At 44.8% G+C, this 12,072-nt stretch overlaps 1 protein-coding gene across 2 annotated transcripts in view; it reads right to left on the bottom strand.

The window, feature by feature from the left end:
• Positions 1–12,072, bottom strand: part of Apba1 (amyloid beta precursor protein binding family A member 1) — a 70,407-nt gene that overhangs the window by 30,190 nt on the left and 28,145 nt on the right. For both annotated transcript variants that reach the window (XM_005352073.3, XM_013348075.2), the window contains exons 2-4: positions 7,801–7,896; positions 4,488–4,527; positions 3,020–3,165 (exon numbers count right to left, since the gene is read on the bottom strand). In XM_005352073.3, coding sequence (XP_005352130.1) covers positions 3,020–3,165; positions 4,488–4,527; positions 7,801–7,896 — 282 coding nt within the window. The remainder of the gene's footprint in view (positions 1–3,019; positions 3,166–4,487; positions 4,528–7,800; positions 7,897–12,072) is intronic.

Genomic DNA, 12,072 nt, shown 5'->3' with positions numbered 1-12,072 from the left:
AGAGATTCCCAGGTACACCTTGCAGAGCTAGTTCCTCTCTGTTGGGAAGCCATCAGGCAAGCTGTGGCAGGTCTTTGCAGTATGTTTAGAATCGGGGAGGCTAATGGCTCCACTCACACAAGGGTGTTAATGCTATGTGCTTTGCAGAACTGCACCCTTAGAGTCTGGATTAAGATTCCATTTGAAACTAGCTTGTTTTTCTTAAGAGAGTAATGCATTATTTCAAGAGCTGTGCTGGCATTAAATTAAGATGGAGAAGACCATGGGGGGAAAGCCATGAAGAAAGTTCCTGGCATTAATATATCTCTTTGGGGTGAAGCAAATGAAAGAAATTAGGCCAACTGCTATGATTTGGATCTGGAATTTTCTCCCAAAGGTCCATATGCAAGGGTTTGGTCGTCAGCCTGTTGCACTTTTGGGACATGGTGGGACCCTAGGAGATGAGTCTAGTGGGAGGAAGTTAGGTTATTGGGGGCATGTCCTTGAAGGGGTCATCAGGACCCACACTCCTTCCTTCTCTTTGCTTCCTGGCCACCATGAAGTGAGCAACCTCCTCTACCATCGACTTCCCAAGGTTGTATTGGACCGCTACTGGCCCAAAGCAACACAGGTAGGTAAGAGACTAGGAGCTAACACTTGTCTACATTTTGTATATCCCGAGACTTTGTGTTAGATTCTATTTAAATTTGGCAGAGGGAATCTTAAGACAGCTACCATCAGGCTATTGCATAAACATGGTTGTTGCTTTTGGTCATGTTTAGTTAGAACGGGAGCAAAAGCAGGGTGAAAAGATGAAAACGTTGCAATTTGGTTTTTAAAGTCCATGAAACGTTGAGGTTATGGAAGGCATGGTTTCTAAAAAGTACCCTCCAAATGAGAGAAGTTCTTTGTCATAAGACAGGAAGATGCCTTGAGGACCCCTCAGGAATCAGCAAGGTTTTATTCACTGTAGGCTTAGTGACATAAACATGTAAGTTGTCTTGAAAGACTTTCCCTGGAAAGAGAAGGCTGCTGGGGTGTCCTGTGCGTATACAGACGCCTACAAGTTCTGATTATAGAAATCATTCTATATGGTTCTAATGTGCTCAGTGGTCCATTCAGAGGTTCCTGTAGCCATGATCCGAGGAGGTCCAGCTACTGCTCAAGCTGGTGCTACATGCTGGTGTTTTCCATGTGATACTGGTTTGGGGGGAGCCCTCTAAGTATGTGAAAATATGAGGGTAAAGACAGAGATAAAATGGAGGTGCCAGTGAATTAGATGCAAGAGCAGGATGTATGTGTCTCTAAAGCTCCAGGCAGTGAGTACTGCCATCTGAGACAAGCCCATGTGGGCTACAATTGACAGGGCTGTAGGTGAGGCTTCCCAGGACCTTTGAAGCTCACCTTATGCCACCACATTCTTCAAAGTGTTTAACTTGCTTTTCTCGGGGGCTCCCAGTTAAGAGTTTGTCTAGTGTACGGCGGGAGATTTGGAAAAGTTATTATTACTGTTTTCTTCATTTGGAGATCAACTACGGCCCGAGTAGATGTGTTTAGCGCACTGAGAAGAGAGAGTTATGCTGGTTACTCTTGCCAACTTGATTCTTGAGTGGTCTGAGAGACACCAAGTAGTTAGTGTATGTCTGGGTGCTGGTGAGGGTGTCTGAAGAGAGGACTGGCATGCAGCTCTGTCTTCATGAGGGGAGCGACGTTGCTCCCGTGCTCTTCAGCCTCACTGTTCTGCTTCATTGCAATCCCAGAAACCACACCCAACCACTGTTTGTCTGGACTATGACCTCTGAGACACAATAACTCTGTTTCCTTTCCAATTGTCTCCATCAGCCCAGGCACCTCCCTCCCTCTGCCTCTAGGGTACTCCTGTGGCATTCCTCATGTGACACACCTGCTGCCTCTACTGACTGGTTAGCTTCCTCTGAGTTGTTGAGGCTGAGGTTAAGGGTAAGGGACTCACTTCGACTGTTACCCTCCCCCACAGCCCTACCTGAGAGTGCTGGGATTATCATTATTAACAGATGCAGGCCTCTCAGTGCCCTCTCTCGTCCTTTTCTCACTCTGGCCACACAGTACCAGGCTGTGTGGTACCAGACGAGAGGGGCAGAGAAGGTTCAGTTTTTTTTTTTTTTTTGGTTTTTCGAGACAGGGTTTCTCTGTGGCTTTTGAGCCTGTCCTGGAACTCACTCTGTAGACCAGGCTGGTCTCGAACTCACAGAGGTCCGCCTGCCTCTGCCTGCCTCCCGAGTGCTGGGATTAAAGGCGTGCGCCACCATCGCCCGGCAGAAGGTTCAGTTTTAAGTAGCTAAAACTAGAAAAATAAGTTGGTGAGTCCTACAATTTTAATTTTCTGACTCTAGGTTTGGGCAGTGATGCCGGCTCTCAGTGTGTTGCATCTGACAGCACGTCGGCATGCATAGGGTGAATGCAGTGTCCCTGCTGCTCTGGTTCTTCTGTAATCCTAGGCGGCATTGTGGTGGAGATTCTAGAGTTCCACATTTTACAGACTGATTCTGAATGGCTCAATCTACTTGTGAATTATTGAAACTAGATGAAACTGGTTCTTGATGTATCCAGTTGGCTTTCTCCTTTTAAGTCTTGATAAAGCTAAATAGGTTATGGCTGTGTTCAAACTAGTTTAAACTGATATTTTCTTGACTTCCAAAAGTAAGATTTAGTCGTTCATTTTACTGGACTAGTTCACTTTACTGGAAGCAAGATAGTTTGAATGGAGCCTAACATAGGATTGCTCCAATCAGTGGCCTCTGGTTGTCAGCAGAAAGCCAGTACTGCAACCTTGCCTTAGAGGCCTAAAGAGCAAGTCTATGGTTATAATTATTTATTCTCAAGATCAACCTGAATAGTGTTTAGATTATAGTTTATAGTTATGTATTGACTCAGGCTTTTAGCTAGGCAGGAATCAACCCTGCGTGAGCATCTTAGTCCGCTCTCTAAGAGCTGTGGGTTGATGTTTGCTGCTCAGGAACCTCCAGCCACCCCCTCCCCTTAGACCATGCAGTCCCCTCACCTTGATCCGGCTGACTGCTTCCTGGGCCTGCATCATTCGTACATTTTTGGAGGGAGTTTTGTCTGAGAGCAGCTGAGTGGAGCCAAGGTAATTGGCAGCAAAAATAATTCCATCGATCAAGTCTTCAGGGTCACAAGGTCCAGGGACTGTAACACATAGAGCCACACAGAGTGAATGATGCCACAGGGTGAAGCCACATCCTGATGCTGTATCCTACCCCCCTGCTCACTGTTTACATAAGTGCCAGTCTAAGACATCTCAGAGCCATCTACTATGAGAAATGATGTATTTACTTGAATATGAACCAAAGTCCAACAGTAAAAAAGAGATGTCTCTTAGCCAGGCCTGGAATCCTAGTTGCTTGGTAGGCTGAGGCAGGAAGGCAGTCTGTTCAAAGTTTGCCTATATGGCCCTTGACTGGTACATACGTGAGGCAGTAGGCTAAACAATTCCTCCCTCCCCATCATAGTCCTGTGGATTGGAGCATGGACTCTTGGGCCACAAGGGCCATGCCTGTCACATGTGTCTATCAACTGTATGCCTGCTTGGGTGAATAGTCAGAGGAATAGAAAGCTGTAATAATGGAAAACACCATTTCCTGACACTTTCTATTTCCTTTCTACCCACTCAAAATTTCCTCCCAGTTTGGTCTGTGATGGAGGAATCACATTTCCTATGTGAAGAGAATGGGGTATTTCTTTCCTTTAATGGCACCAGACTCCTACTCTGTAAACTGATAACATTGCAGCAAAGCCATGGGCCCATGATGCCAGTCTTCCAACTGACAGACCATGATGCTCCTGGCTTCACACTGAGATCAATCCCAAGGAAAATCAGATTTTTCTGTTCTCACTCACTAGTCCAGTAAATTAAATCTGTTTTAAACAGAGGGACATCTGATTCTAATCACAATCACCTATAATCCACACCCAAATTAAAGCATACCCACAACCATTGCATATAACGGGTTCACTGAAGACAAATATTTTAATTGCAAGTAAAAAATATTTTTTCTTTGACTTGAGTGGCAATTCTGAGGAGACTAGAATATAACCCACTGTGAAGCCTCAGGTTCTAGAAATAAAATAACTTGAAGTGGAAACAATTTGCTTCCCCTCTCATAGAGCTAATCTGAAGTGGTTTTTATTTTCATTTTAATGGTCTAGCTTGCCTTGAGTTGTTCCCCATGAGAAACTGCTGGCCAGGGTACAAACTTATTCACTTTTCAACTAAGGTTGTATCAAGTTAGTCAGGACCTTCATGACACAGCGGTGTGTAGCTTTTCCACTGCTGGCCTTAGCCTTTGCTCCCCGGTCAGTGACAAGAACAAAGGATTCACAGTTGCTAAGATATTCATAATTAGAAGGTTTGTGGTCTTTCCCCCTATTTTGTTTTACATCCAGTGCCTCCAAATGCTAAAAGATTCATGAACGACCCCAGTACCCAATATTTTCTCTTCGGTTCTTACCTTCAACGTAGGTTGGGAATGAAGCCAAGCTTTTTCTTGACTGTAATTAAGACAAAGAGGTTTCAAAAAGGGCAGAGCATGATGAAATATGCATTAGCACAAGTGTCCATGCAACATAAAAAAGAATACATCACCAGTGGCATTTGCTAACCAGTTACTGACCATTTTTCATTAGAAAGAGTGAAGTGTGGATAAATATATGCATTTATCCACACAATACTATTAATACCCAGAACTGCCCACTGAAGTCTTAAGTGGTCAAAATTCCCCTACATTTCAGAGGGGTGTTTGTTGGCTTTAAAAAATGTATAATCAGCAATAAAGACTATACTCTATGCACTATACTAAATGCACCAATAGCATGGCTGTGTACTCTGAGAGTCAAGGTTCCCTGGACAGTTTCCTTTAGATGGCTGACACAAAGGGATCTGTTAAAAAAACAAACAAAAAAAACAAACAAAAAAAAAACAACAACAACTCTTGTACCTTTTAATCTCTTACTGATTCATTTAAGCTGAAAAACTCCATTCTGTAAATCATGAATTTGCATTTCTTTAAAATAAGAATGAAAGATTAAGTTCCAAACACTGGCCTTCTTCATGTGTCAGCTCATAGTAGAGGTCAGCCTTAACGGCACTGTTGGGAGGGGTGAGCTAAACACCTTTCAGAGTCTGGCCGGCTGGGAGTTTATATGCCACAGGCTCCTTTTATAAGCACATACACTGGAAACGGCTCTCCATGAGAGGAGGGCAGAGGATCTGTTTCTGCTTCAAATGCGTTCTGAATGTGGAGCTGAAATGTGTGCAAAGGACTGCTCAGGTTCAGAAGTGAGCACCTATAACGGGCAACAGGTAGGGTTTACATGGTCAAGATTTACCAGGGCACATGTGATCATTTAAACATGCTCTTTGGAGGAGGACACTGTTCAGTACACTGACCCCTGAGATGATGACAGGCTCTGGGGAACCTGATGGGCTAGATGAGCAGCGGGCTGTGGGCGAGGACTAGGGTGTCACTCTGTTAACCTGCAGAGGAATCTAACGTTGCCGTGCTAATAGAGGTTGAAAATTGGTGCGCCCTATCATTCAGGACAGTCACAGGAATTCCACACTAATTGCATGGTAGACTACACAGGGCAACTTTCAGTAGGGCCCCTGCAAATGTGCTCACTGGGATGAAATGGCACCTTAAGTCAAAGAAATCGGGTCTCTTGGGTACCAAGAACTGGAGCTCCTGGCTCTAAGGCACGTGTGGAAAGGTATGGCTAGCAGGGCCGTGCTCTCATCAGGAGAATGCCACAAGCTTCTTCACAGGGGCCAAAGACCATTTTCCACCATCTCCCTGCTCTTGATCTCAGTATTTCGGAAGTAACGAGAAGTCATTAGCACCATCAAAATGTCTTAGTCTCCAGACAACTTTAAAAAGCTGATTCGGTTTTCCTGAGCTACTAGGACACTTCTCTGAATGCTAAAACCTGTTTCAGCAGGAACTACAGGAGAATTAATTTAGAGCAGCTCTAGTAGGCAATTGGCACATCCACTCGCTCTCCATTTGTTCGCTCACCATCAGATTTATTTCATTCTGGGGTAATACTTAGAAAATAACATACAATGAGGATTTTCGTCATTATTTCTAAAGATATGCAGAGCCATGTGCCAAGCCGTGAAGGGACTGGGAGACTAACACATCTACTGTCCCTATTAACAGTTGGTGCGTAATCGAAAGCTTAATATTCAGAAACCTGGTGTAGACATGCCTTCTCACACGTGGACTGAGATGACCATCAGCTGACCCTTAGCAAGAATTAAGAAAGTTTTGTTTAAGACATTAAGGGCTAGGCTGAATGTGGAAGGAAACCCCTGTCATTTGGATGGGAAGAGGCAAGAGGAGTGTGGAGTCAAGGGCAGCCTGGGCTACATACCGTTTCTCAAATAAAACAAAAACAACAGAAGAAATTAAAGCTGAGAAGTCAAGATTTTTCAGGGGTCACATGAACTACGTGTAGAGTCCATAGGCATGATAACCGGGCGTGTGACCTTACACACTTTCCACACCAGGTGCAGTAGATCCTGGCACTTCAGAGCCTGGGCTGACAGGACTTCAGATTCAAAGCACAGCTGACCGCTTGTGAGCTGGGTAGTCAGATGGACCCGGCTCTGGCTTTCGGAACTAACACATGAGGACAGATATCCACCCCCCAGAACCACCTAAGGGCTCCAATGAGATTCAGTCTATGACTCGCTCTGCCTGCCCTGTGCTGGAATACGGCAAATGCTTAACAAATGATAATGTTTGTTACTGTCGCTGCCATTCTTCCATTCTTACCCAGCCACATGCTACAAATAAAGACAGTATCAAGTAATGGCAGAAACTATGATCTTGTCACCTAGTGGCAGAATCTGTGAATAGACCAGATGAGGAGAAAATGTATTGCTAGAAAAACTTCATTTAATAAAATTTATACCTCCCAGTCATATATAGGATACATTTTAGAAACAATTTGTTATTCAGGCTGAATTTAACTTAAGATTGTCAGCACAGCTGGGCGCCAGAGATGTACCTCTTTACCATATCTAGTGCCGAGGAAGGAGCAGCTACAGCTGAACCCACTTGTGCCCAATCACTGTGCAGGGACAGGGTTACCTGGTGTGGACCCCCAGTAGGCAGTGCCCATCATCTTGGGCTAAGAGGACACTGGGTGCTAAAGGAGCCAGTGGCTCTATGCAGGGGAAAACACCTGCCCTTTTCAAGCCCTGGAAATTTTAGCTACATCTTGTATCTTAAGAGCGTAGTCAGAGTTCAGTATGTCCCCCATGAGTGAGGTAAACACAGAACTTGTCCCCAAGGGACACCTTACTTCCTCCTTGTTAAGTAGCTTCTAGTCTATAGTTAAGATGAGTAGTTTAGTTCCCCAGTCCTACTGACCATGTCTCGAGGGCTCTGTGGACATCTGAGGCTAAGTGAGTACCCGTGACAATACAGAAGGGCCTCATTCCGTCATCACAGAACATTCTTTTGGAAAAGATGCTGGTAGACAGTTCTGAGGTTCAGTGTCCTGTGATACAAAAGTTCTGTAACCAGCTGCAGACGGCACTGAACACCCGGAATGCAAGTGGAATTCTCGTATTCAATAACTACCAGACACCCATGGCCAGTGACCACCAAACTTGACAGTTCAATCATGGTTCCCATGGACAATCTTCACACAGCAGAGGAGAAGAAATATATCTCTCCAGGGTAGGCGGAGATGAAAACAATAGAGCATTATCGGGGTGAAGCAAAATAGGCATCGGGAATGAAGATGGTGCCCTACCTCTTTATTTGTGGAGGCTTCCGTGGGGTCACTGGGATGAAGGGCTATGCTTGATGACTCAGCACCCAGAGGTGAGGAACTGCCAGGAGAAGGGGACTGGAACACAGAAGAGGGACAGACAGCAGTGAGAGGCGCTTCCTTGGAGAGAACTGCCAACCGCACTCAGCAGACCTGGCCATGTGAGCTTCCAACTCCATCTCTTTTGGGATTTTTTTCTCCCATTAGGCTAACATTTTAAAGAAAATATGGACTTTCGGTAGGCATCAAGCTTAAAGGTGTATTAGACAATGTTAATCTTTTTCTTAGTGAAAGTTACAAATACTTAGAATACAAATGTTTAAGTCACCTGCCCAAGACAGTCTGAATGGAACACTGGGACCTAAAACTGCCCATTACATTGTCCAGGGCAGTTCAGATGACTAAGGTGGTCCTTCTTAATTCATAGGCCACTGTAAATTCAGAGACATTTCAACACTCAAATCACACTGTTTTGGACCATGTCACCATAGTTTAGAAATCCTTTGTCAAATGACAGGCTTGAAAATAAGACTTAGAAAAACATGTTTGGGGAGCATGGTCCATGTGTTAGTGTGGCAGTGCCTCTGTCGGTGGGCACAGGTAGGTGCTAGCAGTGGACATGAAACCTCGGTTCCTGTGCACAACGCAAGTATCCCCTAAGTACATGTTAAATGAATGACCAAATAAGCGAGTCATGGGACAGATACAGGCATGGAAACACTCCCATATGATACCAGAAAGCTCCATGTGCTCCTGGAATCTTGGGAGATGAGGGGTACATTCAGGTGGGCCTCAGAGATGGTAATCAATTCTGTAGTGATGGCATGGGGGTGCAAGGATGTGGTGCTTCCCAGCTGTGGGTGATAGACCTGAGAGCCCACATGTAACACAAGAGAAACCAGACAGGACATATTCTCCCAGCTGTGGGTATAAAAACCAGGGCGGCAAATCCTGAGCAAAGGAAAGTAAGGGCACAAGGCATCAGGATGGTATCTTTGCACAGGAAGGGACAAGTTTTACAGTGACGAGGTGCTGGGGGAACAGAGAATGTTAACAGACAAAAGAACCTCAGTGGGCATTACTGAAAACTATGTCCAAAAAGTCTGGATTACAAGAACTACAGGGGACACCGAAGGATAACAGTGAAGTGCACTATTTAGCTAAGACCTTATGCGACCCCCATCTCTGGTGATATTACTTAATTCTAAGCAGGGAGCTGAGGGCCCTCGAGCCCCTCACATGGTAACGTGAAGACATCTATCACCACAGTCAAGGCAGGAGGGCAAGCATAAGATGAGAGCAGATATAAAGCACCCTAGACCCCAGGGCCCCCTGCCACAACAAAGCAGCATTGCATGGCTTTCAGAAGAAACACACGGCATTTTCCAGTCATCACCCAAGAGAGCTGCTGGTTGTTTACTGATTTAGCACTTTTTGGCCAACTCAAAATTAATGTAAGAAAGGATGAGAATTTAATGCCATAAATCTCCCCAGTTTTTCACACGGAGAAGGCTTCTTTTCATATTTGTGCCTTGATTTTTCCCCCCCCAAAGATTTTATGGTTCCCTCTGAGCCTTAGGGAAGTTGCTGCAGTTGGGTTTTCTTGAACTGTTTGCTTCAGGGTCATGGACATACGTCGTTATAAGGAGCTACCTGACAGACAGCCCAATATTTCCCATTTATTTCCACTCCAGTATTCTACAAACACATTTCTTACCACCCTGTGGAACTGGACTGTTCTTTAGTGACATGGGAAGACAGGCTATCTGGGCAGTAGGCAGGGATGTGGAAGATGGAACCCAGAACCACACACAGTAAGGTAGCTGTGGTTAGTGCTGGGTGCCTATCAGGGAATGCTGGGGAAGAGGGGAACATGGGTCTGCTGGTCACTTCCCTGATAAGAGCTTTTACAGCCCCCACACTGACCTTACCAGGGGCCTCTCTCTCCCTAGACACTTGATGCTGTAGCCTTCAGCCACGCACAAGCTGGGGTGAGTTTCCTCCATCCACAGCTTCCCTTCCTTCTCCCCCATGTTCAGTGCTGAGTTCAGAAGCACACCCCTCACTGGGATTCCATAAATGCGAACCATAGCTCATGTCTCCCCTAAGGAATGTGTTGTAGTCTGTGTTAAACCTTGTTTGAGTGTATATGCCTAAGAGCTCTTAAGCAGCAGGGATGCTGTCTTCATTATCACACAGGTGGGGCGTAGCAAAGGGAGGCATGGACAGACGACTTCAGTGTGGTACCCTGGTTATACTGCTTCCAACCTGCGCTGAAAGAAGATATGAAACGACACTGCCCACTGCTTCCTTGGGATGATTTCTTTCAGTGGCCAGAGGTGAGTCCCCCTCTGATGGAGTGTCCCTCTGCTCCTCTGTGTAGAACATGCATTGCTCATCTTGAGCTCTAGAAATCTATTTGTTCCTGTGAGGACTCTAACTTGGGCTCTAGTGAAGTTCTTTTAACACATCACAAATTTACAAACTGCCATTTGCAGACCAAGGCAGCATGCACAACACCTTCAAACAGACCTAGCCCTTACAAGGATGAAACAAAGGTATTAAAATGTCTGCTTCAAAATCTTCTGTTATGTTCAACCTCCCTGTTTTGGAGTATTAGTTTAACTGGGCAAAGATATATTACATTTGCTTATGCTGGGGAACATTACTTTATATGAAGGTGTGTTGCATTTGTATCTGCTGCTTTTGCTAACAATGTAAAGATGTGTTGCATTTGTTTAACCTTGCCTGCCTAAGGCACTTGTTTGGTCTAATAAAAAGCTGATCAATCTCAATCAATAGTTAGGCAGGAGAAGGGATAGGTAGAGCTGGCAGGTAGGGAGAATAAATAGGAAGAGAAATCTAGACTCGAGAAGAACAAAAGGATAAAGAAGAGAGGAGAGAATGAGGGGGAAAGAGGGATATGCATACAGCCAGCCAGGCAGCCGGCAGCCAGGAGACACAGAGTAGGAACAGAAAGCAAGGTAATAAGCCCCAAGGCAAATGGTAAATAAAGAGAAACAAATTCAGTTAAAAGAGCTAGCCAGAAAGACGCCTAAGCTGGATGAGCAGTCATAACTAATATTAAGTCTCCCCACACCCCACACCAGCAAAGCTGTGGAAGCTGCCATTGCATCGTCTGTGTATTTAGAGCTCAACTCTGTAGAGTCCCAAGACCATACAGAGAGAGGCCTATGCCATGAACCCCTATAATACAGACACTGCTGACATCAATCACAAAGAAATCATAAGGATTGCTGTGGAATCCACTGTAGTCAAACTGAAAAGTACCCATCCAACCGATGTCCTACATCTCATCTAAACAAAAATATCCTTTCCTACACAAGCTACCTTATACAATCTGAAGAAATGGAGTGTCACGCCAGATGTTCAGACCTCATCAAGATACGAGAGGTATGAGAGGAAACATGATGCTTGCAAGGAGAAAATAACTACTCGGAAACAGAGCTGTGTGGAAGAAGCCTATGCGGTGCCTGAGAAGAAAAGCCAGTGAGACACAAAAGAGATAAGCGGTGCAAAGGATTGAGAAAACAACGCAGGATATGAATGGAAGTTCACAAATCACAAAAAGGACCAAAGCTTGGAAGAAAACCCTTCAATTGGTGACATAAAAATACAAAGGAAGCTTCCATATGGACCAGGAGAAGACATTTCACAATTGGGGGAAAGCTCTTCTCAAAAGCCACTTGTAAATATAAAAGAATGAAGACACTCTAGGAAATGATGGAAAGCCGTTAAGCAAAAACACATTTCATCATGGAAACCCAAGAAAGTAAATGGGAAAGACACTGGAAAATAATATTTTTTTTCATGGGAAAATGCCCCCAATGCTCTCAGATCTTTAATCCATATGGCCATCTGGATTCTGGAAACACAAAGGACAACAGATTCAATCAAAGCAGACCCTCCCCAAAAGCATGTTAAGATCAGATGACAGGAACACACAACAAAGAATCTTAGACTAGCCAGAAAAGAGTCACATGTAAGGAACGTTCCCCAGACTCACAAAAGGTTCCCTCACAGAAACCCCACTGCCTACAGGAGAATGGGATGAGACATTCAAAATAACGGGGAGGAGAAACTCCTGTACCCAGAGACATTACCCAGACAAACTGTCTGCAGGCCAGTGCAATAAGGAGTACTTAAGGGACTCTTCTGTAGTTACTGCCTTGAAGACACCTGAGTACAAAGTACCAGAAGGACACATGCCTCACACACAGAACTAACCCTCCA

The sequence above is a fragment of the Microtus ochrogaster genome, chromosome 8, assembly GCF_000317375.1.
Source record: "Microtus ochrogaster isolate Prairie Vole_2 chromosome 8, MicOch1.0, whole genome shotgun sequence".
In the NCBI taxonomy this organism is placed as follows: Eukaryota; Metazoa; Chordata; class Mammalia; order Rodentia; family Cricetidae; genus Microtus; species Microtus ochrogaster.
This window is presented reverse-complemented; position numbering and strand designations above follow the sequence as displayed.